Genomic DNA, 21,856 nt, shown 5'->3' with positions numbered 1-21,856 from the left:
GCAACAGCAACAGCAACAGCAACAGCAACAGCAACAGCAACAGCAACAGCAACAGCAACAGCAACAGCAACAGCAACAGCAACAGCAACAGCAACCAGCCCCAGCCCACCAGCGCCAACTCCGACGACGAGGAGCAAATCCCCGGCTTGATCTACAAGGGACCCGTGAATCGATCTGCTTTCCGTGCTTTGGTCCAAGACTTCGGCCCAATATGGTGCGTCCTTCCTCCAGCTACACCACCAGTTTCTTTTACAATCTGACCAAATCATCAACAGGTTCACTTGGTGTATGAATGCCGGCGTGATCGGGACTCTCCTGCATCAGCTGCCCTACCAGTTCCCAGGTCTGCATGTGCTCTCGACGATTGCGTTTACCACTGACCTGGTCCTCTACGTCGTCTTCTCGGCCATATACATTCTACACTTTGTCGTGTTCCGGCGGCAAGCCTACCAGGAACTCGTCGACAACGTGATGGACCTATTACTGTTCCCGTGCTGGTCGATCGCCTTCATGACGCTGGTGTCGTTCGTCACCCTCACCGTGAGTGAGGCGCCATGGGGAGGCCATGCATTCACCGTCGTCGCATGTGTCATGTGGTGGATCGCCGCCACCTGGAGCGTTGGCATGTTGTTCTTCGTCTTCTCCAATCTGATCCACCAACACACCATACTGGATCGCCAGCTCCCGACCCTCATCATCATCCCCGCCGTCGGAGTGGCCACACTGGCAGCCGTCGGCGGCGTCTTCTCGTCCTTCGCCCACAGTGTGTCTCCAGGGCTTGCCGTTCCAGTCATCGTCATGTCCATGTGTGCGCTCGGGGTGGGAATCTTCCTGGGCATGATTCTGTACACGTATCTGCTTCATCAGCTCCTTGCAAAGGGCTGGCCGGCGCCGCCCATGACAGCCACTCTATTCATCCTCGTGGGTCCCATGGGCCAGTCGGCCGCAGCCCTACAATTGCTGGGGTCAGCGGCCAGCACTCACAGCCAGTTCCGGGGTTACGACCGGGGCGTGTTCCTGACAGAGGCAGCAGCGGGTTCGCTCCAGGTGACTTGCATATTCCTAGCACTCCTGATGACCGGCCTCGGCGCAGTGTTCCTGGGCTTCGCCATCATTGCCATGTTCCATCGTATCCTCAACGGCGAGCTCACCTGGGCGCCGACGTGGAACGCCATCATCTTCCCAACGGGCACCCTCACGACGGCGACCCTGCTCCTGGGCACCGAACTGGACTCTGCGTTCTTCAAAGTCGTCACCGTCGTCCAGGTCATCTTTTTGATACTCGTCTTCTTCGTCAACGCCGCCTACACCTTGCAAAAAATCTACAGAGGCGAACTCCTTTTCGTAAAGGAGGATCCAAGGCTTAACCCGGCCGGGCTAGCGGAAAAACCAAAAGTGACATAGAGAAATGTTTAGTTGTTATGCATGCATATACACGCCGTAATGTGTTTATAGATATATATGGTTTGCTTCGTTTTTCTTCTTTCTTTTGGCATTTCACCCTGTGCTCATCAAAGCGCGACCGCGCCCACGCGTGCCCTGTACATAGTTATACTATAGGACCATCCTCCACATTGGAGGGTGAGGAAGAGGAGAAGGCTTCGGCGAGCCGCTCCCCGCAGGTACGGAATTTGAATTGGAGAGACTCATGTTTCCTGAGAATGCCTAGTGATGCAAAGCAAAGGCAGACAGGGAGAAGCACAGAGGAAGCTAGGTCACAATACGTAGTTGAGGAAATGGCTGGATTTGAGCAGAAGACACCCCAAAGTTCGAACCGCATTATGCTGAAACCTACTCGGTGCTTGTTAGACGACCATACTCGGCACCATACCGAATCTTCAGGCTCTGCGCATATTACTGTACCCCCCTCCCCGTCCCGTTCCGGACATGGACGTACATACTTGTTACATACATACAGGGCTATCGATGCAAATATGCAGCATGTCATTCCTAGTTGATTGCTGAAGCTGTTCGTTATCGAGCAGCATGGCTGCATGCACCTAATCACCCTCCATGTCGGCTGGGATCTTTTCCGTCGTCGTCATCGGCAGTCAAATAATCACTGGAATTGCCTCCCAGCAGAAATGGATCGAAAGTACTCCGTACAAATAAACGGCCTCACCAGCCTCCTGAGATTGTCCCGCACGACCACATCTCCTCCCCATCCATATCCAGCGCGATTTTGACCCATTCTGACCTTCGAGGTCGAATCTTCACTCTCAAGCCTTAATTGCCCCTCCCAACGCTCCTCCACTGAATTGCTGCCCCCCAGGTCTCCGTGCTCCCTGCTGTCCCTGTCTCGGCAGACCCGGCAACCCGGTCCTTCCTCCGGTTCTTCCACCCCTGCCTGCCCCTCTCTGTCCTTGGGCTGAGAATGCGTTTACCATGCCCGCCGTTCTCGTCTCGAGCACCTTCTCATTCGACTCCAAGATACCCATCGCCTTTTCGCCCAGCGTGATGACCTGGCTTTGTAGGCGCGATAGCTCCACGCCCTTCCGGAAGACAATAGCATCGTTCACCTGATCGAGGGCGGCAGCGAGTTCCTCGTGCGAAATCATTTTGGATACCACCGCTGCAATTTTCTTGGAGTCTAGCTCGAACATGCCTGAAAGAGTCGTGATAGACAAGGTGTCGTAATACGGAGCGTAGGTGAACAAATAAGTCCGAAGGCCTTCCTCCTGGATCTGTTCCGCGAGCATCTTCTTGACCTTTTCCTTGTTGTCGGGGCCGAGGAGATCCCAAATGCCGATTTTGCCGATCAATTCCTGGCATTTCTTCCAGTCGCCTTGTGCAAGGGCTTTAGCCGCTTGCATGACATGGTCACGCGTATTTTCCGGAGGGCCCTGGAAGACCTGCCGCTCCGTGTATTCGAGCATGCGGCGGAATGTCTTGGAGATGACACGCTTGCGAACGTCCGGCGATGAACCGGTTTGTGCTAGCAATGGGATTTCCAGCAACATGCTGCAGGTCAGGTAGACACATTCGAGCAGCTCCAGGTTGATGTGCATGTGGAAAGGAAGTTGACGCTGCCGCTCAAGGCGTTCTTGCTCCGGCGTGACGGTATTGTAGCGTTGCATGATTACACCCTGAGCTAGGAGTTCCTTCTGTCGGCCCGAACCGCAGATTTCCTGTAAGACCCCTTGAGCTTCGTAGCAGAGGCCTGCACGGAAGGCGCAGAGACCGATCTGTACTAGGGTACGGTTAAACAGAATCTGTGTCGAGACGTCGAAGGAGGAGATATTTTCGGTCAAGTGGCTCATCAGTGCGAGATCACGGGCGCGGTAATAGTCGTCCTGTAAGGCCAGGAAGTAGATCTCGCAGAGCATGGCACGTGCACGAATGATACCCTCGCTGTACTCGAATAGATGGTTGCACAGCGTCTGAACAAGTGCAGCGACTTCGGTGAATTTTCCTCGTGGCGTGAGTTCGGAGTTTAGGGATGACGGAATGGCGCCCCAGGTCTTCTCTTCGAGGATTTTCACGACCTGTGTGGGTTTGAAGTAGATGTGTTCCAGCCGTCGGATGGTTGTGCGGTTGACATTGTCTTGCTTGTTCTCAGATTTCTCCAACTTCTTGTTGATGGTTTCGATGTAAATGAGTGTTCGAACAATGTCGGTGTACAAAAGCTGTTCGTCGCTCAATCTCTCGATGTATTCGGCAGTGTGTGGGTCGGTCTGTTGGAGAGAGCGCGTCAATTCGTCATCCAGTCTCTCGACAAGGGATACGATGCTGCCCGGGATCTTGAATATCTCGCCCGCGGCGGGGTTCGGTTGTTTCTCATCATCTTCCCATTCTTCGGCTGCCTCAGTCACCATATACTGAGGTTCATCTTCTAGTGTTTGCAGTAGAGTTGAAAATTCGCGCTCTGCAGATCGCCATGACTCTTGCGACATGTAGGCTTGGACCGAGGATGTCGTGACATCGAATCTGGTGGAGATCAGGGTCAAGAGGACGCGTATCCGCTGATATGGTGTGTTGGCAACGTCCAACAGTCGCTCCATAATACGGATTTGTTCAGATCGATCCGTGTTCTTCTTTCCTCTTGACTCGATGATCGTGCGGAGATGCTTCAGAATACTCTCCGGTGTGTAGACAAGAGCCTTGCCACCTCTGCCGACTGTCGCAAAGCCTTCTTCATCTATGGCAGCCTCGATAGCATCAAGTCTTTGGACCTTGTTCCTGCGAGTCCTCTGTTCAACTTCCAACGGCTCTTCCTCTTCTGACTCCATGAACTCCTCCTTGTTGGCTCGATACTTCTCAATCTCGGTAGCATATTCTTTGTTGTTCTTCCGGATCTTTTGTTTCATGGCATTGAAACCTTTTGCCATGATGGGATTCATCTTCTTCGCACCGGATTTCTGCTTGTCGTTCGTCTCATTGATCAAGTCTTCCAGGTCGGCAATCATCTTGATGTAGAGTTTTGGGGTGGCGCCTTGCTGAGTGACCTTGAGGACTTGTCGATTCATTTTGTCGAATTCTAAGTATACAGATCAGCACAGTTTCATTAAGCGGCAGGAATAAAATAACGAACCTGAAGAAACGACAGCCCAATCGTTGATCTTTTCCGCATTCTCAATTGATCTGATCGTGCTTTCTAATTCTTCAAACCTCTTGTCCTTCGCACTCTTGACCACTCTCTCGCGATCTTCATCTTCGCTCTCTTCGGATTCCTCCCCCCCAGGTCCTGAAGGCTTCAAGAAGCGGCTGGCGCCCATACCACGGCCTTCATCTTCAGAAGACTCTTCCTCTGACTCCTCTTCCTCTTCTTCAGATTCTTCCGCTTCTTCTTCCTCTTCCTCCTCGCGATCACCGTAGAGTTCTTCCTCCTCCGAAGAACTGCTTTCGCTGTCGGAGTCGCCTCCGTGAAAGAATCGCGACGACATTTTGATGGGACTTGGAGTCGGAATGTCAACAGGCAAGGCCGAGGTGGTGTAGTTGTCGAACACTTCGGGGTCGACAAGTTTCATCCGCAGTTTGAGGCAAGATTCTCAAAATTCTAGTGAGTGCCAAGGTTGCCAAGCAAGTTGAAATGACCGGGTGTGATCGCTGTTTTATGGTGCTAGCACCGCTAATCATGATTAGTGCCGGCGGTACTTCGCCAAGTCTGACGTCAACGGCCGCCCACTCAGTCTGAGTCACCAAGTACTCGGCGAGCCTGTCTCAACAAAAAGTGGCACAGCCAATTACGTCACCTAACCAACCCCTTCCACCACCACTACCAACTTTTCCTTCTACCACCTCGCTGTCGACCTTTCTACTTCTTTTTCACTCATTATATTAAAAATGGTCGCCGCACGTCTAATTACGCCTACTAAAGAAGAGAGAGACCAGTCAGAAGAGACTCATAAGCCTACGCCAATCAAAGAAAAGGTGCGAACATTGACAGATTTCTGCCAGCGAAAAGGTCTCGATATCAGTCAGCAAGATATCTTTCGTTTCTGCGGAGTTACACCGCGAACAGGCTATCGCTATATTGCGCCTAATCAAGAGCCACGAAGACATCATAATTCAGTTTACGACGTTGAGAATCGCGGCCGCAAACCATTAATCAATGATGACGACTTCGATATCATTGAAGATTGGCTACTAAGAGGTGGATTTGATCATCGAGTCTGTGGTTATCTTAAAATTTGGCTTGAGATCTTTCCTACTAGGAAAAAGCCTTATGAAAATACGATTCGAAAGGCATTTAGCGATCGAGGCTATTATAAATATATTGCCTGTCAAAAACCTTTTCTTTCCGCGAATTTAATTAAACAACGACGCGAATATCTCTCTCAACGACGACATTGGACTCTTGATCAATGGCGAACGGTTCGCTTTTCAGATGAATGCCATTTTGGTCGTGGACCACAGCGAAAGTTAAAGGTTATTCGCAAACGCGGCGAGCGATATCATCAAGATTGTATTCAACATAGCTTCAACGAAAAAATAGCGAAATATAAGAATGAAAAGCGATATCACGTTTGGGCGGCAATTGGCTACAACTTCAAGTCAAAATTGATCTTTTATGAGACCAATTCGTCAAATGGCAAAATGACTAGCGCTGTTTATATCGACAAGATTCTTAATGAGATCAAAATATGGATTGATCGCGGTGATAAATTTATTCTTGAGGAGGATAAAGATTCTGCTCACGGAGTAAGCGAGCAATCGTCTGTGAGGCGATTTAAGGAGCAAATAGGTCTTAAATACTTCTTCAATGCCTCTGGATCACTAGATCTTGCGCCAATCGAGAATATCTGGCGAGCGCAGAAGCAAAGGATTAAGGCTATCGATCATTTCGACGACGATACCCTCGTTCAGGCCATCATTGATACTTGGAACGGCATCTCAATCGAGACGATAAACAAGTATATTGATAGCATGGTCAAGCGAATGGATAGTCTAGCGAAACGTGACGGAGGTGTAACAGAGTTCTAGATAATAACAGAATGTTTCTCCATTATGTTCTCTATAGTAGAAATTACTAGGGCGACGATATAATGAAGAAATGGCGTGTTGGTGGTAAAAGCGAAATTTGGTGGGGTGGCCATTTGGCTGTGCCACTTTTTGTTGAGACAGGCTCGTCGGGAGTTCTCAGGGAGATTGTCACGATGTCTGTCTCGTGTCCACAATGACTACTTTCAAAGGCCCCGAGTCCGAGGTTTCTTGTCCCTTGTGAAGATTGGGGTCTACCTGGTCCCTGCCGGGAATGCAATGACATGAGGAAATCCTACTGGGTATGTACAAATCGTGGTGCCTAACAGTTTCCCGCCGCAACAATTCGTGCTATCGAGTCCCCGTTGAGACACTGAGCATGCTGGTACTTCGCAATGGTTCGCTAACCCCCAGACTTTGTCAATCTGCATTGAATTCCATGGTGGCATACTTGGGTAGATGACAAAAGACAAGCCCAACCTGCCCTCCTTGACTCTCCATTGTCCTGTACGGAACCTGCAACATTCTCCATTCAGTGACTCACCATGAGCCCCTCATGTCAACACTGTGGTCACGTCGTTGCTCAGCGTCATTTCTCATTCATCATTGCAAACCTCAGAAGCATTCTGACGAGTTGAGGATCGAGTGATTGGAATCCTGAGAACATTGCTCCCCCACCGCCGCCTGCCGTACCTACCACATCACGGCTCATTCAGTCATGACGCGGCAAGCCATTTCTGGGGACGACTCAGTTCCCTTCGCCACAGTTCAAGGCTCGTTTCAGGTTCACCTTGACAGTCAGATCCCTAGAGCCAGTTCTTCCCGGTGGCAACTTGGATCACACATCTGTTTCTTTCCTGCCCACATTCGTCAAGGGCCTCTAGCGTGTTCCTCCACGGAGTTCACCTACCAATCCGTAAGGCGGCCCTTGCGGGTTGTTGAGTTGCACTATCAAGTCAGACCTGAAACGATTCCAGCGTCTCCTCACAGTGCCGAGCTCAGTGCCACTGCGCCTTATTCATAAAACTGTCGCCCATCGCACCATCTTCCAGAGTCCGGATAAAATCGCGATTTCTCTGGTTACGGCTGCCGCGTCTTCTTGCAGTTGATGGCGAATCAACATAGCCATCAGCTGGAGGCGGATAATACGCTGGACTCGGCTGAAGTCTGATTGGTTGATTGGGGTCCAGATGGCTCGCAACTCGTTGAATAGCCGCAGGAATACCAGCCTGCTGTTGATCCATGGTTGAAGCACGTTGGCGGCCAGCCCTTTGCGTGGCCTGCGCGTAAAGACTTTGCTGGTGATTGTAGTGACTGGGATTCATCTGCGAGGTTTGCTGCATCATACCCATTTGTGCAGGATAGTTTGACGAGTGAGTCGGATAAGGTGGAGGGGCGCCTTGTGGATGGGCCGGATACATATTGTTGTACATGGGTGGAGGTTGGGATGGTGGATAGGGGGTCATCTGCATTGCATAGGCATTCTGAGCTACGGATTGTGCCTGTGCTTGTGCATGGGCAGCTTGTGCAGCTTGTGCCTGAGCCTGAGCGGCCTGAGCAGCACGTTGCTTGCTGAGCGCTTCAGCTTGTTGTTGTTGCTGTACACCAGGAGCAGGGGTCTTGCTAGAGGGCGACTTCAGGTTCATCGGAGGGACAAACGGCTGGGTAAATTTTTGCTGCGTGATGAAAGGATGTAGCTTCGCTTGCTGAGGTGACCAGCGTTCCAAAGGGTTGATGGTGAGCAAGCCGCGAACAAAATCGGTAAATGCGATGCGGTTGTTCATTTCTACGCATGTCAGTAAATGGCTTCGTGGAGAGTTTGTTTACGACCTTACCTCTTTCCACTTCAGCTTGTTTCATGTTCTTTCGAGGCATAGAATAGCTTCGAATGATCTCGGGAAGTGTTGTTGCTTGAAAGTACTTTTTGCTCGGTTGCTCTTTAACGTTGTGCTCGCGAGAGTATTGCTCCATGCTTTTGAGCCGATACGTGCGACGGCCAAACTCGTCCGTCGTCTTTTCAAAAAATTCCCCCGATTGCTTTCCCATCTCCAACATCCACGTCGGCGGCATGCCCAGCATTTCGACGATTCGAGAGACTTGGTTGTACTCGGAAGAACCGGGAAACAACGGCAGGCCCAGAAATAACTCCACGACAATGCATCCAAGAGACCACATGTCAATGGCAGACGAGTAAGGAAGCCCCAGTAAAACTTCAGGGGATCTGTAAAATCGAGATTGTATGTAAGTGTAGACAGTCTGCCTTTCGTCGCAGGCAGACCCGAAGTCGATAATTTTGATGATGGGACTTTCCAGATTTTTCAAGAGTATATTCTCCGGTTTCAGATCACAGTGGATCAGCCGCGCCTTGTTCAACAACGTCAACCCGTTAAGCAGCTGCTGTGCAAAGACACGGACGAGTGTCGTGCTGAGACCTCGGAATTGATTCTGTTTGATCAATTCATATAAGTTGACGCTGAGAAGCTCGAAAACGAGACACAGATGTTGGCGATGTATGAACGTGTCTTTAAGCCGCAGAAGATGATGGTCATCATTTTTGTCGAGTTTCTGGTTTAGCAAATCCAGAACTGAAACTTCCATCATACTCTGATTGAAGTAAGCCGTGCGATTTTTGATGACCTTGACCGCAACAACTTCTTGTGTTCTCAGATTTTGGCACTTGACCACTTGGCCAAAAGTCCCCTGACCTAGCACATCTAGAATCAAGTATCGATTCTTGTGGCCTGCCTCTTCACTCCCCAGAATGTCGTTGACGTAGAGAATGTAGTCGCTATCGTCGTTATCGTAGCCATCATTCTTTGTTCCTTTGCTCGGTTTTGTCAAAACCCGTCTTGGATTTCGGGATGACTCGTATTTGAAGCTAGGATTACATATTCTGTACGTGGCTGGGAGATGGGTGGTAAGCGCTTGCAATGGGCTGATAAAACCGCCTTCCGGATTTGCCCTCCTATAGGGTGGCTGGGCGTTGACCTTAGGGTTGAGATCTTGCATGGTCTTGACCTTCCTGAATTTTGGCACCGGACCTAGTCCCTGGTGCTGTGATTGCTGTCTTGACAGAGGAGCAGGTCGCGCGTTGGTTGCAGAGGTAGGATAATATGACTCGGGGCTCAACGCGGAGCTCTGGATGGTAGATGCATAATCGGACGGATATCTCGTCGGGGTCGGGGGTTCGGTGTACCGCTCTGTGTTGTAGCTGCTTTGGCGAGGGGGAGACTGTCGCGTCGTCTGGGACTGATTGAGGTAGGAGAAGGACGGATTCTGTGTTTTGGGACTTGAGACGTAGCCTGCGCCCGTTGATTGAGCATTCATTGGGGAGTAGCGCTGAGCAGCTGTCGAGATTTCGGGAATATACTGGGTGGACAGGTGGTGTTGGTGAGTCGGTCGTGGAGGATATTTGGTTCGGTTATAAGGATCTGCATCTTCCATTGGTACGTCGACCTCACCATTGTGCTCGTAGGGATGTGACTGGGTCTGAGGCGTGTTGTTGGCGGACATGGCTGCTAGGACTAGTTGTAGGTTGGGCCAACTATAATCACAATATGAAGAGAGTTCCGCGCTGCGATGGGGCTGAAAGCTGGGCCGCAGTTATCTAGCTTGTCCTGCCGCAATTACACTGATGACGCATGCATCGATCACACACGATTGATGCAATTATTCAACCCAGAAAAAAAGCGGCCTCTTTTCAGTATGAAGCGAAGCGAGATCGGAGGGCCCGTTGGCTTTCAGAGGGGTAGACAAAGTGGCGGAGTGACGATTGTAAGCGCAGTCAAGAGAGACCGGTGGACCCAGGGCGATAGTCGACGCATGGTAGGGAAGAGTCAGAGGCTCAACATAAAGCCATGGCGATGAGGACTGCTTGCTTCGCAAGTGACGGCGTTCTTCTCTGCGTTTCGAGTGGAAGTGGAAGAACTAGAAGTGGTGAGCTGGCAAAAGACTCAAGGAATCAGATCGGCCCGACAGTGAAGACGGAGATGCCGTGGAGGGACAATGGAGACGGCGACAGACTAATGTGAGACGAGACAAGCTGTCCACGTATCTCGGTCTATTGTCATGAATATGAATGGGATCGGTTGTAGAGAGGAAGTCGGGAGAATGTTTGGTGTTGTCAGAAGCAGAGTCGGTTGTCGAGTTTAGTGCCTGGCCTGGCTGGTCAAGGCTGATGTGCTTTCAGCGAGGACTGAGGTGCTGGCGGCTATTACCGCTGATTATTGGGCACCCATTCTTGATGATTGGGGGGCTTGTCCAAGCCCAGAGATGAAACCTTGCCGGGGCGCCGGGGGGTCCTCAATCGTTTCCAGCGCCAGGGATTTGGGGTGGGCAAGATAGGCAGGTAGGCCGAGAGCTACAAGCTCCATTGCCTCCCAAAATTTACGGAGGCGCAGTGGCGTCGTGAAGTGCAGCGACATATTGCAGCCTGGGCAGCCTAGGAACCCGTACTGTTCTCATCAGTTAAAAAGGGCTTTCACGGCCCGATGACCGTATGAATTCTGGCTTTGAACTTGTATCGTCGCTGTGGAGGGAGTGCGCTACACCTTATCTATTCTTAGCAGGACAGAATTGCGTGTAACGACCTTCCCTCGGTCGGCTTATCTACAACATTCTCCTCATATCATCCATATCTCAAATTGCCACTCTTTCAGCCTCAGGTGGCGCTCACATTTCGAGGGCATATAGCCGTTGGATCTCGACGTTACTCGCTTCTTTCTTTCCTTTGTGTTGCTATTCTGACACAAAAGTCATTGCGCTCAAAGAATCCAGACGGCAAGAGAGATCCCCCCCGATGGTCATGACGACATCCATTTCCTACACAATTCACTACCAACGCTTTGACTCTTATGATCATGGACGGTGAAGGGACCCAAGGCACCAGTCCTCATTCAATGACTGAAGGTCATAACATGGCCGAAGAATCTGCTGCACCTGTCCCGCACAACGGCCAGTCGGCCGAAGCACTTCGTCTTCGAAACCTTGACGCCCAAGTGCGTGATCAAGATGACCTGGAACGAGATATTGGGCGGGAGGCAGACCGGCTCTTGTTCGAGCAAGCCCATCAACGAGACCAACAGCGACTTGAGAAGTCCAAGGCACAGAAGCAGAAGCTGCAGAATCAGATCAAGAAGACACGAGATGACATGCTTCGACCCATTGGAACTACTCAACGAGCACGCTTGCGCCTCGATATCGATCGTATGCAAGGCCAAATCCAGGACCTAGACAATGATATTGCTGAGATCGAGGAACGAATTAGGGAACGGGAAAACAATCTAGGGATGGCAGGTCAACCCGGGACATCAGCCACTGGACGCTTGCCGAATGAAACTCAACGCGACTATCTGATCAGAACCGGCAAAATCACCCCTTTCTCTAAATTTGGTCTGTCATCCCATGGCGCGTCGTCGGCGACTTTGCAGGGAGCCCTTTTTGACGCCGAGGAAGAGCCTGAACTCGTTGATGTCGAGCCCGGTGCAGAAGGTGGAATACCCATGTCCCACCGAAACCTGAGGCAGCCTGGCTTTGCCGCTGGTTTTACTGATTCAAGCGCTGAAGACGAAATCCAAGCCAATCAACCGCGAAAGCGGAGACGTCTGATGAACCAACCGCCCATAAAGGACGAAGACTCATCGTATGACAATGGCTCAATCGAAGACCAACTCTTTTCAGAATCCGAAGAAGAAGTTGGCGACGAAATGCCGAGTACATCGGGAAAACAACCAAGAAGAAGTCGAAAAGCGGCAGCCCAGGTCGATGATGAGATTGAGGATTTCCGTGGCGTCGACGATGGCAACGAATCTGTCTACAAGTCTAGGCTACGAAAATGGGCCTTGCGGAGACGGAAAGCCCGCACACATGCAGCGCGTGATGCAACGAAAGAGGAGCAGGAACAGGTTGAAACCGAGGAGGATAATCCAGAGATTGTAGCAGAGGAAGAAGCATATCTCCCGCATCCTGAAATTCCAGACACTCTTCTCGATGATGGCTACAAGCTCCCTGGAGATATCTACCCCAGCCTGTTCGACTATCAAAAGACTGGAGTACAATGGCTATACGAGCTGTATACTCAACAAGTTGGGGGAATCATCGGCGATGAGATGGGCTTGGGCAAGACAATCCAGATCATTGCCTTTTTGGCTGGTCTTCATTACAGCAAAAAGCTGGATAAGCCTATCATTGTAGTCTGTCCAGCTACCGTTATGAAACAATGGGTCAACGAATTTCATCGATGGTGGCCACCCTTTCGAGTCACAATTCTGCACTCCTCTGGCAGTGGTATGGTCAACTTGCGAAATGAATCCAACAAAGAAGAAAGGCTGCTTGATCTTGCATGGGATCCGACTCGGAGAAAACAACCGTTGACCGCGGCCCAGAAGGCTGCTCGAAAGATCTTGCGACCAATCCTGGAGAAAGGAGGTGTGCTCGTGACAACCTACTCTGGTCTACAAACCTATGCGCCTCTGTTGATTCCAGTCGACTGGCAGTATGCGATCCTTGACGAAGGACACAAGATTCGAAATCCAAACACAGCTATCACCATCTATTGCAAAGAACTACGCACCCCGAACCGAATTATTCTCTCCGGGACGCCCATGCAGAACAATCTCATCGAGTTATGGTCTCTCTTTGACTTCGTCTTCCCTATGCGGCTGGGCACGTTGGTCAATTTTCGCAACCAGTTCGAGATACCAATACGACAGGGTGGATACGCGAATGCATCGAACTTGCAGGTACAGACCGCCTTCAAATGCGCAGAGACACTCAAAGATGCCATCAGTCCATACCTGCTGCAGCGATTCAAGATCGATGTCGCCTCCGATTTGCCCAAGAAAAGTGAGCAAGTGCTTTTTTGCAAGCTGACGCCCTTGCAGCGCGATGAATATAAGAGATTCATTGGCTCAGGGGAGATGGACGCAATCATGAATGGCAAGCGGCAAGTTCTCTATGGAGTCGACATACTGCGCAAAATTTGCAATCACCCAGATCTGACTGATCACAAGCGATTGTCCATCAAACCAGGATATAACTATGGCGACCCGTCAAAGTCTGGCAAGATGCAAGTTGTTGGTTCACTCCTAGAACTATGGAAGGAAACCGGCCACAAGACTCTTCTCTTCGCCCAGCATCGCATCATGCTTGACATCTTGGAAAAGTATGTCAAGTCACTTTCGGGTTTCAAATACAGGCGTATGGATGGGAACACGCCTATTCAATTGCGACAGAGTATGGTTGATGAGTTCAACAACGACCCGAATCTGCACGTCTTCCTCCTGACCACCAAAGTCGGCGGGCTTGGGATAAATCTGACCGGCGCTGATAGAGTGATTATCTACGACCCTGATTGGAACCCCTCAACTGACCTGCAAGCCCGAGAAAGGGCCTGGCGGTTGGGACAGAAGCGCGAAGTGGCCATCTATCGTCTGATGACTGCTGGCACTATCGAGGAGAAGATTTATCATCGCCAGATATTCAAGCAGTTCTTGACAAACAAGATCCTCAAGGATCCGAAACAGCGACAGACATTCCACCTGGCTGATTTGCATGATCTCTTTAGCCTAGGGAATGACGGAGAGCCGACCGAAACCAGTATACTATTTAAAGATGCGCAGGTCAAGCATACTTCTAAGCCAGCTGATGCTCCTAAGACTGCCGGAATGGATGCGGAGAAGCAATCGGCTCCAGTCGAAGGCGATACGACGATCGGCGCTCTACCAGGTATCTCATCCATGGAGCAATACGCTGGAGAAATTGAAGAAGAGCAGCATGCGAAGAAGGAGGGGCCCAACTCGGAAGATAAGATGATGGAGGGCATCTTTTCCCGTGCTGGCATTCACTCTGCGGTTGAGCATGACGCAATTATTGATGGGAAAGCTGGAAAGAAGGTCGCAGCCGATCCGGTTTTGATTGAGCAAGAGGCTCGAAAGGTGGCTGCCGAAGCGGCCAGAGAACTGAGACGTGCGGGTGAGGTCGCTCGGACTGTTCCGATTGGCACACCCACTTGGACCGGACAGTTTGGTATCTCTGGACGTCCCCAAGAGACAACGGCTCAGAAAGCATTCAGTTCCAATTCCCGAAACAGAGGTGGTGGGCTTCAATCGTCTAGCCTTCTGGCAAACTTGCAGCAGCGCCAGGGAAGTCTTGCATCAAGCCGAGATGGTACTCCACGGACGGCTAGTCCTGCTAGGTCGGCAGACTCGACTGCTTCCGTTTCCAGAGATGGAACACCAAGTTTGCCTCAAGGCAAGGACTTTGGTAAACTCATCCGTGATTACCTCACAACCCACGGTGGAAGTGTGTACACTCAGATGCTGATCGATCATTTCAATCGCTTTTGCACTACTCCTCAGGCAACCCTGGAGTTCAAGGAGACTTTGAAGTTGATTGCCAGGTTGGAGAAGGGAAGCCGAGGACGCGGCCGTTGGGTGCTTAAGGATGAATACAAGAATTAAAAGGCTTGCGCCCTCGATGGCCAGATTTTAAGCCGCCATGAATAAGCGTCATCATAACCCACCTCAAGCATTCATCTAGCTTTTCTCTGGTGAGCCTCGTCAATCACTTTCGTCTAGTAGTCCTTGAGGTGACCAATATTCCGGCTCCGGGCACTGATGATCCACCCAGACCAAAGAATCCGCAAGCAAATCTTGAATGACAGTCTCAGCACGCGCCCGCTCCCATCCCAGGTTGAGCTGCAGGAGGGACACTGTCACACTGCCGAGTAGTTGTAGGACTTCCAGCACCGTAGACTGATCAGTGTTAAATTCCTTTGGCACCGATCGGATAAAGCGCTTGTTCGCAATCGTGAGAATAAGGAATCCCGACCCAAGGGGTTCGAGTGACTTAACAGCCCTCTCAATGTCATCTTCTGACACTTGCAGACCACTACCAATGGCTTTTCCCCGGGCCACGCTCTCACAACACTCCTTCAGTCCAATCAAGCCGCCATTTTCCGCCCTCGTTGCCTGGCACAACTCCACAACCCTCACCGCGACCGAAAAATAAAAGTCGTTTACATCGTGCCCTAGGACTTTCGCCCAAAGCGAATCCGCTTTTTTACCTTTAATGTTGGAGCCCGCTAAAGGGTCGACGCCGATGGCATTGCACATGCGCGCGAATTCGGCTCGGAATGTCGGGTTTGATTTGATGGTCGCCGCATGTTCCAGTGCGAAGTTATGAAGCAGAGACTGAAAGACTTCCAGTTGCGCCTGGAGCGAGGCTGCGTTGGCGGATTTCAAGTTTGAGCCGTGCGCAGCGTAGGATTGAGCGGTGGCATTTCTGTTGGTGAAAGCGCCCAAACCGACACCTCTCCTGGTCGACATTTCTATATTTGAGGATAGAATAACATTAATATAGGCATACGTTGTTGGAAACCCTTAACGACAGGGAGAAAGGGGAAGGCCAGTGTCTATGCCAAGATCGCGGAGCACCACCTTTCCTTTTTTGGTTAGCCCATGTGTTGCCCACAAGTCGAATTTATTCGAAAGCGCAGTTGAAACTTTTCGATGTTCCTTACTCTTCAACCTCGTCAGCGTTCAGCAACATCACCAAACACGATGACGAAGCCAATTGTGAAGTCGTAAGTATCCTTACTGTCATGCTGACTGTTGGTATCTTCAGATATGGTCCGCTTCCTTTTCGCTGGTTTCGCTGTCGGTGCGCCAGCTCGATCATCCCAATGGCTCTAGTCCGAAGACATGTGAGAAATCACCACTTGGGAATAAAAGTCGGGGCTTTGAGGTTAGAGGAGCAAACGCCTCTTCCTTGAAATACATTGAGCTCGTACGACATGCTCGTCTGGTCGCAAGATCTGAGCGCCTGTTGTGGAGTCAAAACATTTCCTGATCTCAGATCGGGGCGTTGTCGGTTGAGAGTCTGAGATGAGAGAGGGCCATGTGTTGCTACTTGCGTCCATTCAATCTTTTCTCACCGATCAAATCTATTTCGTCGAGTTTACGCCAAATTACCAGTTTGAGAATGCCGCACCATAGCTGCAGTTCCGACTCGGCGATCATTTCACCTGCGGACTATACTGATTCGATTTCCTCCCCTACAGATCTGTGCCGACGCAGGATCAGGTCCTCGTCCCGGAGACCTTGTTGAAGAAGAGAAAGAGCCAGGAGAAGGCGAGAGAGCAGCGTGCTGCGACACTTGAGAAGCGAAAGAAGGTTAGTACATCGTCCAACGCCACCTGGAAAAATACTGTGGTGATGATAAATACCACTGCGCGGCTAGACCTTCGTGGTCAATGTTGTCGCTTTCGTTATACCATCTTTCGGGGCTGAGCATTCTTACCGCCTTCACAAGTTTCGATCATTTGAGATGCCGTACGCAAGCTAACATCTCAAGAACAGGCCAACAAGGAGAAGCGTGGTGTCATCTTCAAGCGCGCTGAGACATACGTCAAGGAGTATCGTGATGCCGAACGCGAGAAGATCAGACTCGCGCGCCTGAGCAGACAACAGGGTAACTTTTTCGTCGATGAGCAACCCAAGCTAGTTTTCGTTGTCAGAATCAAGGGGTGAGTCAATCATACCTCCGCGAAAGCAAGTCCTAACGCTAGTAGTATCAACAAGATTGCTCCCAAGCCTCGCAAAATCCTCCAACTCCTTCGCCTCCTCCAGATCAACAATGGCGTTTTCATCAGATTGACCAAGGCCACTCAAGAGATGCTTACCATCGTCAATCCCTATATTGCCTATGGCTATCCCAACCTCAAGACTGTCCGCGAACTCATCTACAAGCGTGGATACGGCAAGATCGACAAGCAGCGCATTGCTCTCACTGACAACCAACTTATCGAGGACAACTTGGGCAAGTACGGCATCGTGTGCATGGAGGATTTGATCCACGAGATCTTCACTGTCGGACCAAACTTCAAGCAGGCCAGCAACTTCTTGTGGCCCTTCAAGCTGTCCAACCCCAATGGTGGTTTCCGTGCCAGGAAGTTCAAGCATTACATCGAGGGTGGTGATCTCGGTAACCGAGAAGAGGCTATCAACGCTCTCATCAAGCAGATGAACTGATTGGACACCTTGATTGTGGGAGGTGTGGCCAATAGTCCAGTAGCTTTAGTCCGCCGCCAAAGCTCCTGGGCTTCCTGGCCCGACTGATCGGATGGACGAAACGGATAAAGGCGCTAGTTATGCAATGCAAATGCCAGCAATTCCATCACTGAGAAAAAGCCAGTGAAAATGACGCCCAACATATTTTTCTCGATGGCCTCGGTTCGTGTGTATGCGAAGCGAGAGTAGACCAAGCCGCATTTTCTTATGTATGGCACGTACTGCGGGTATGTAGCACGAAACCGAGATTGATCCTCGTAGACCTTAAAATATTACAGGGGTCAAATCGATCGTTTCACCACGACAAAGGGATGTCAGAACGTCATTCCCAAGCTGACATGTTACCGTACTAATATCTACCTTGTATCTACCTAGCGAGCTAGGTAACGAACGGTCACCTCCTCAAGCAATCACTTCTATCATCTTCGGTCTGCTTCAAAATGCTTTTATCAGACAGTACTATGCGAAAGGCCGGTGATTCACCATTGACCGCAGTTTGAGCTCCTGCACTCGGCACGTCTCACCATCGATTAATGAGACGCGTGCAGCATCTCCGAGATAAGGCTTGACTGGTAATGTATCGCGCTGTTGGGCCGCAGACTTCAGTGACTCCCCAGGTCTCATTTTTGAGGACACATCCCATTTCCCAGATCCGCGGCGGGACATGCCAATACCACTAACTGCAAATACGAGATGTCGGTGGTCGCGAGGCACTCCCAATATGGGGCCCCTCACCCGAATGCACCATATGTTTCCTCTATAAGGTCCTCTGGGGTAGCTAGTCACTAATAGGAACAGCCTCTCGCCATGTGAAGACCATCCGCACGGTGTCCGCAGATGGCAGACACGACATTTCTCGCGGAAGCTTTGACTGGCAGGAACCGTTGGGAAAGGACGCGTCCTAATTTCAGGAAGATTCCGCTTTGAGACGTGAATGCTGTGAGTTGACATCTCCCTGCTTGGACAAGTGGACTCAATGATTCGACGCGTTAGATCTTCACAGTGACACCTTCACCCACATCAACGGTTGCGTTTGACGCTGTGCTCTGTCTACCTCAGGATGGTCTGACAACTATTGCAGCTGGTTATATTCAGCCACTGTGCTACATGCTACGCTCGAATCTCCTTGCATTCCGTCCTGTGTTTGGAAGCCCTTCAAATCAAGTCTGATTGGAGCTCTCAAGCATTCGAGCGCATTGACCTTCACGAACCGCGCAATTCTGGAATCCGGGATTGTCAAAGTCTTCGCAGCGTTCACATGTTCTCAATCTACTGCTTCGGGCTTCGACTGGGAGCATATCCTCACAGTATCACTGGAGTGCGGGTCTAAGGAAGCAATACGTCCTCGAAACGATTGCTCAAGAAGCTTCTCGCTCACTCGATGGCGCTTCCTGAGCAAATTCAGGAATTGTTTCAGCGTTCATGGCCAATCCTACTCCTGGGATTTTTCATTGCCAGACTCTTGATCAACAAATACGGAGGGAATCTTGATTCAATTCCAGGGCCTTTCTTCGCCGGTTTCACGAATCTTTGGCGTGTTCTCAATACCCTCCTCTCCGACCCAACCGAGACACAGATTCAGTTGCATCGGAGCCTCCACTCGAATTTTGTGCGGATTGGCCCTCGTGTTGTGTCTATATCTGACCCAAAACTCATACCAACAATTTACGGAATCAAGTCAGAGTTCACGAAGACCTCGTTCTATTCAATCGCCGAACTGTGGTACGAAGGGAAGTGCACGCCGAGTCTTTTTGAGTGTCGGGATGAAGCCTATCATGCACAGATCAGGAAACCTCTCGTGAATGCATACAGGATGGCAACAATGATTGACTTTGAACCTGCGGTGAACTCGACCACTGAGTTATTCATGTCAAAAATGGACCACCTTGTTGTTTCTGGGAAGCCAGTGAAGTTGGAAGTGTGGCTACACCGCTATGCATTTGATGTAATGTAGGTGATGCCCTCGCCAGACAGAAAGAGCTTACTGACCTGGTTGACAGAGGTGAGATTCTCTTCAGTAAGAAACTGGGCTTTCTCGAATCGGGGACCGATGTTGAGTCCATCATGGCTGGAATTCGATCTTTTACCCAGTATCTTTCAGTCGTAAGTGCCCCTTGGCTTGCTATCAGCACGTCTTGGGTAAAACTGACCATTTCCATATCTGAAGGTTGGACAGATTCCAATCGTGGACCATTTTCTGTTGAAGAACCCACTCATGCTGAGATATGGACCGGCCAACCCGATCGTAACATTCACACTCAATCGAATGAAAGAGAGGGCGGCCTGGAAGGCAAGTCAGGGTCAGACAAAGCGCGACTTTCTTGAAAGATGTCTCGAAGCTCAAGCCAAATACCCAGAGGTGGTGACAGACAGAATGGTCATGCTTTACAACTTTGACAATATTGCTGCTGGGTCCGACACGACCGCGTTGATTCTGACTTCGGTAAGATTGCACGACTCTTTAATGTGTCTCTTCACATAAACCTATGGCTACTGACATCCTCATTTGATAGCTCTTTTATTATCTTCTCAAGAACCCGGCGACGCTGGAAAAGGCTGTTGAGGAGTTGGATTGTGCAGATAAAGAGGGCCGACTTAGCGAATATGTCACCTGGCGCGAGGCGAGCAAGTTGTCTTATATGCAAGCCTGCATTAAGGAAGCGACACGTAAGTTCACCCTGCTTTGCGTCGGCGTGCCTGGAAACTAGTTCTGACAATTGTGCGTTGTGGAGGTATGCATCCTCCCATCGGCCTCATCCTCGAACGATACGTCCCAAAGGGTGGCATTGCACTGAGCGGCCATTACTTTCCCGAAGGCACAATCGTGGGAGTGAACGCATGGGTCACAGCGTGAGTCAGTCTCCTGTTGTTTCACGTTCGATCCCCTCGAGGAACGTCGCAATGGCTCACCCTTCAGCTACAGACGAAACAAGGAAGTCTACGGTGAGGACTGCAACTGTTTCAGGCCAGAACGATGGCTCGAGGCATCAGAGGAAGAACTTGCCGCTATGGAACGAGGCAACCTTGCAGTGAGAAGTTTCCCGCTCTGGTATGCGGGCAATGCAGGTCGGAATACTGACCACTTTGACAGTTTGGCCATGGCAAGCGCGGGTGCCTAGGCAAGAGCATTGCGCTGTTGGAGGTTTCGAAGCTGGTGCCGCAGCTGCTTCGCCATTACGAGGTAGGTCGGCTGCAGGCCGGTCATGACACATCCCGAGCCTGTCAGACGTATCAGGGAGGCTCTGTTCCGTGCTCACAGTTCTTTCTTCTGCTAGTTCTCATTTGCGCGGCCCGACCTGGAATGGAAACTTCAAGGTGGTTGGATGGTGCGGCAAGAGGGTGTCGAAGTGGTTGTCAGCAAACGTACGTGAAAAAGGGGCAAGACAATGATACGAGACCTTTGAGGCCTTTGAGGCCTTTGGTTTTCGGTACCTAGGTTGCTCGCGGGGGGAAAACCTAATTGCCAGGTGCAGTTTAGTCCTAGAGGGTGAACAAAGGCGGCTTTAACCTGAGCTTTTTCTGAGCCATAGTTGAATACCACGAAGCGCTCCCTTGACACCTCCTTGACCAAAACATAGAATGTCTTAAGCTGACCCCGTAGCGATTGGCTACACCTTCCTCTCGGCTAAGCATCCTGTCTTAGGTCGACATAGCACTTGCCACCAGTGGTGACCTCATACATAACAGCTCCAAGTTGCCCAATATCAGTGTGGATCGAGGAACCGTTATCGTCCGTGTTCTGCATGTCACAACCGGGCTTCCGCAGGGAGGTTTCCGTGGAATCGGGAAAATACAATAGGCATGTCTTTAACGATTGTGTATATCCGCGAGCGTTTGAGCCATCTGGTGAAACCAGGCAAGTTGTAGTCCCCTTGAAACTTGATGATGCTCGCTGGGATAGTCACGCAGATTTCTCTCGCTGGATTGCCACGTCGCCGGCGTCGTCTTGGGGGAAGAGGGAGGATATTGGCAATTTAATGGCCCTTCCACCGCGCCAAACCGCAACTCCCAGTCGCCAATTCCTATTATGGGGTAAGGAATTCCATCAAGCTCTAGACTTATCGGTAAATTATGGGCAGAAGGGGTTCAAATTGACCGGCAAGCGATATAGTATTTGCATTGTGTCCTCAGACCCGCCAAAAACTAGCACCTCGCAGCACTCCAGATCGTACGTATCGGGACTGGAAGGTTGAATACGAAGAACTGTGTCCGAGTACTAGCTAACTTGTGACGTTATTCTGCTTTGAGTCAAGTTCTCAGGCACCAATGGACTAAGAGCATTTCTGCCTTGCGCTAGGCCATTTTTAATGTGTTGATATGTACACCGCACCGAGTACCGAATACTCATGGTAACTTACTTGTATTTA

The 21,856-nt window shown here is 50.6% G+C and overlaps 7 protein-coding genes across 7 annotated transcripts; 4 read left to right on the top strand and 3 right to left on the bottom strand.

Moving 5' to 3' along the window:
- Positions 1 to 288: 288 nt before the first annotated feature.
- On the top strand, positions 289 to 1,404 carry A1O5_12897 (uncharacterized protein; the record flags this gene model as incomplete). The annotated part of the gene is made up of 1 exon (XM_007753466.1): positions 289 to 1,404. The coding sequence occupies one exon, from the start codon at positions 289 to 291 to the stop codon at positions 1,402 to 1,404; it is 1,116 nt and encodes a 371-aa protein (XP_007751656.1).
- Positions 1,405 to 2,219: 815 nt separating this feature from the next.
- A1O5_12896 (eukaryotic translation initiation factor 3 subunit C) lies at positions 2,220 to 4,883 on the bottom strand (the record flags this gene model as incomplete). The annotated part of the gene is made up of 2 exons (XM_007753465.1): positions 2,220 to 4,477; positions 4,532 to 4,883. 2 exons carry the CDS (start codon positions 4,881 to 4,883, stop codon positions 2,220 to 2,222), a joined length of 2,610 nt encoding a protein of 869 aa, XP_007751655.1.
- A 2,535-nt stretch (positions 4,884 to 7,418) lies between these two features.
- On the bottom strand, positions 7,419 to 9,933 carry A1O5_12895 (CMGC/DYRK/YAK protein kinase; the record flags this gene model as incomplete). Its single annotated transcript, XM_007753464.1, has 2 exons — positions 7,419 to 8,206; positions 8,256 to 9,933. 2 exons carry the CDS (start codon positions 9,931 to 9,933, stop codon positions 7,419 to 7,421), a joined length of 2,466 nt encoding a protein of 821 aa, XP_007751654.1.
- A 1,346-nt stretch (positions 9,934 to 11,279) lies between these two features.
- On the top strand, positions 11,280 to 14,879 carry A1O5_12894 (DNA excision repair protein ERCC-6; the record flags this gene model as incomplete). Its single annotated transcript, XM_007753463.1, has 1 exon — positions 11,280 to 14,879. One exon carries the CDS (start codon positions 11,280 to 11,282, stop codon positions 14,877 to 14,879), a length of 3,600 nt encoding a protein of 1,199 aa, XP_007751653.1.
- A 99-nt stretch (positions 14,880 to 14,978) lies between these two features.
- Positions 14,979 to 15,746, bottom strand: A1O5_12893 (uncharacterized protein; the record flags this gene model as incomplete). The annotated part of the gene is made up of 1 exon (XM_007753462.1): positions 14,979 to 15,746. The coding sequence occupies one exon, from the start codon at positions 15,744 to 15,746 to the stop codon at positions 14,979 to 14,981; it is 768 nt and encodes a 255-aa protein (XP_007751652.1).
- Positions 15,747 to 15,980: 234 nt separating this feature from the next.
- A1O5_12892 (60S ribosomal protein L7) lies at positions 15,981 to 17,450 on the top strand (the record flags this gene model as incomplete). The annotated part of the gene is made up of 4 exons (XM_007753461.1): positions 15,981 to 16,003; positions 16,481 to 16,592; positions 16,779 to 16,945; positions 16,991 to 17,450. 4 exons carry the CDS (start codon positions 15,981 to 15,983, stop codon positions 17,448 to 17,450), a joined length of 762 nt encoding a protein of 253 aa, XP_007751651.1.
- A 1,420-nt stretch (positions 17,451 to 18,870) lies between these two features.
- On the top strand, positions 18,871 to 20,860 carry A1O5_12891 (uncharacterized protein; the record flags this gene model as incomplete). The annotated part of the gene is made up of 8 exons (XM_007753460.1): positions 18,871 to 19,439; positions 19,490 to 19,592; positions 19,657 to 19,932; positions 20,003 to 20,156; positions 20,222 to 20,339; positions 20,413 to 20,518; positions 20,581 to 20,670; positions 20,765 to 20,860. The coding sequence occupies 8 exons, from the start codon at positions 18,871 to 18,873 to the stop codon at positions 20,858 to 20,860; spliced, it is 1,512 nt and encodes a 503-aa protein (XP_007751650.1).
- Between the last annotated feature and the right edge of the window lie 996 nt (positions 20,861 to 21,856).

Source organism: Cladophialophora psammophila (assembly GCF_000585535.1).
Source record: "Cladophialophora psammophila CBS 110553 chromosome Unknown aczJe-supercont1.38, whole genome shotgun sequence".
Classification (NCBI taxonomy): domain Eukaryota; kingdom Fungi; phylum Ascomycota; class Eurotiomycetes; order Chaetothyriales; family Herpotrichiellaceae; genus Cladophialophora; species Cladophialophora psammophila.
The sequence above is the reverse complement of the archived record's forward strand: the minus strand, read 5'-3'. Positions and strand labels throughout refer to the sequence as shown.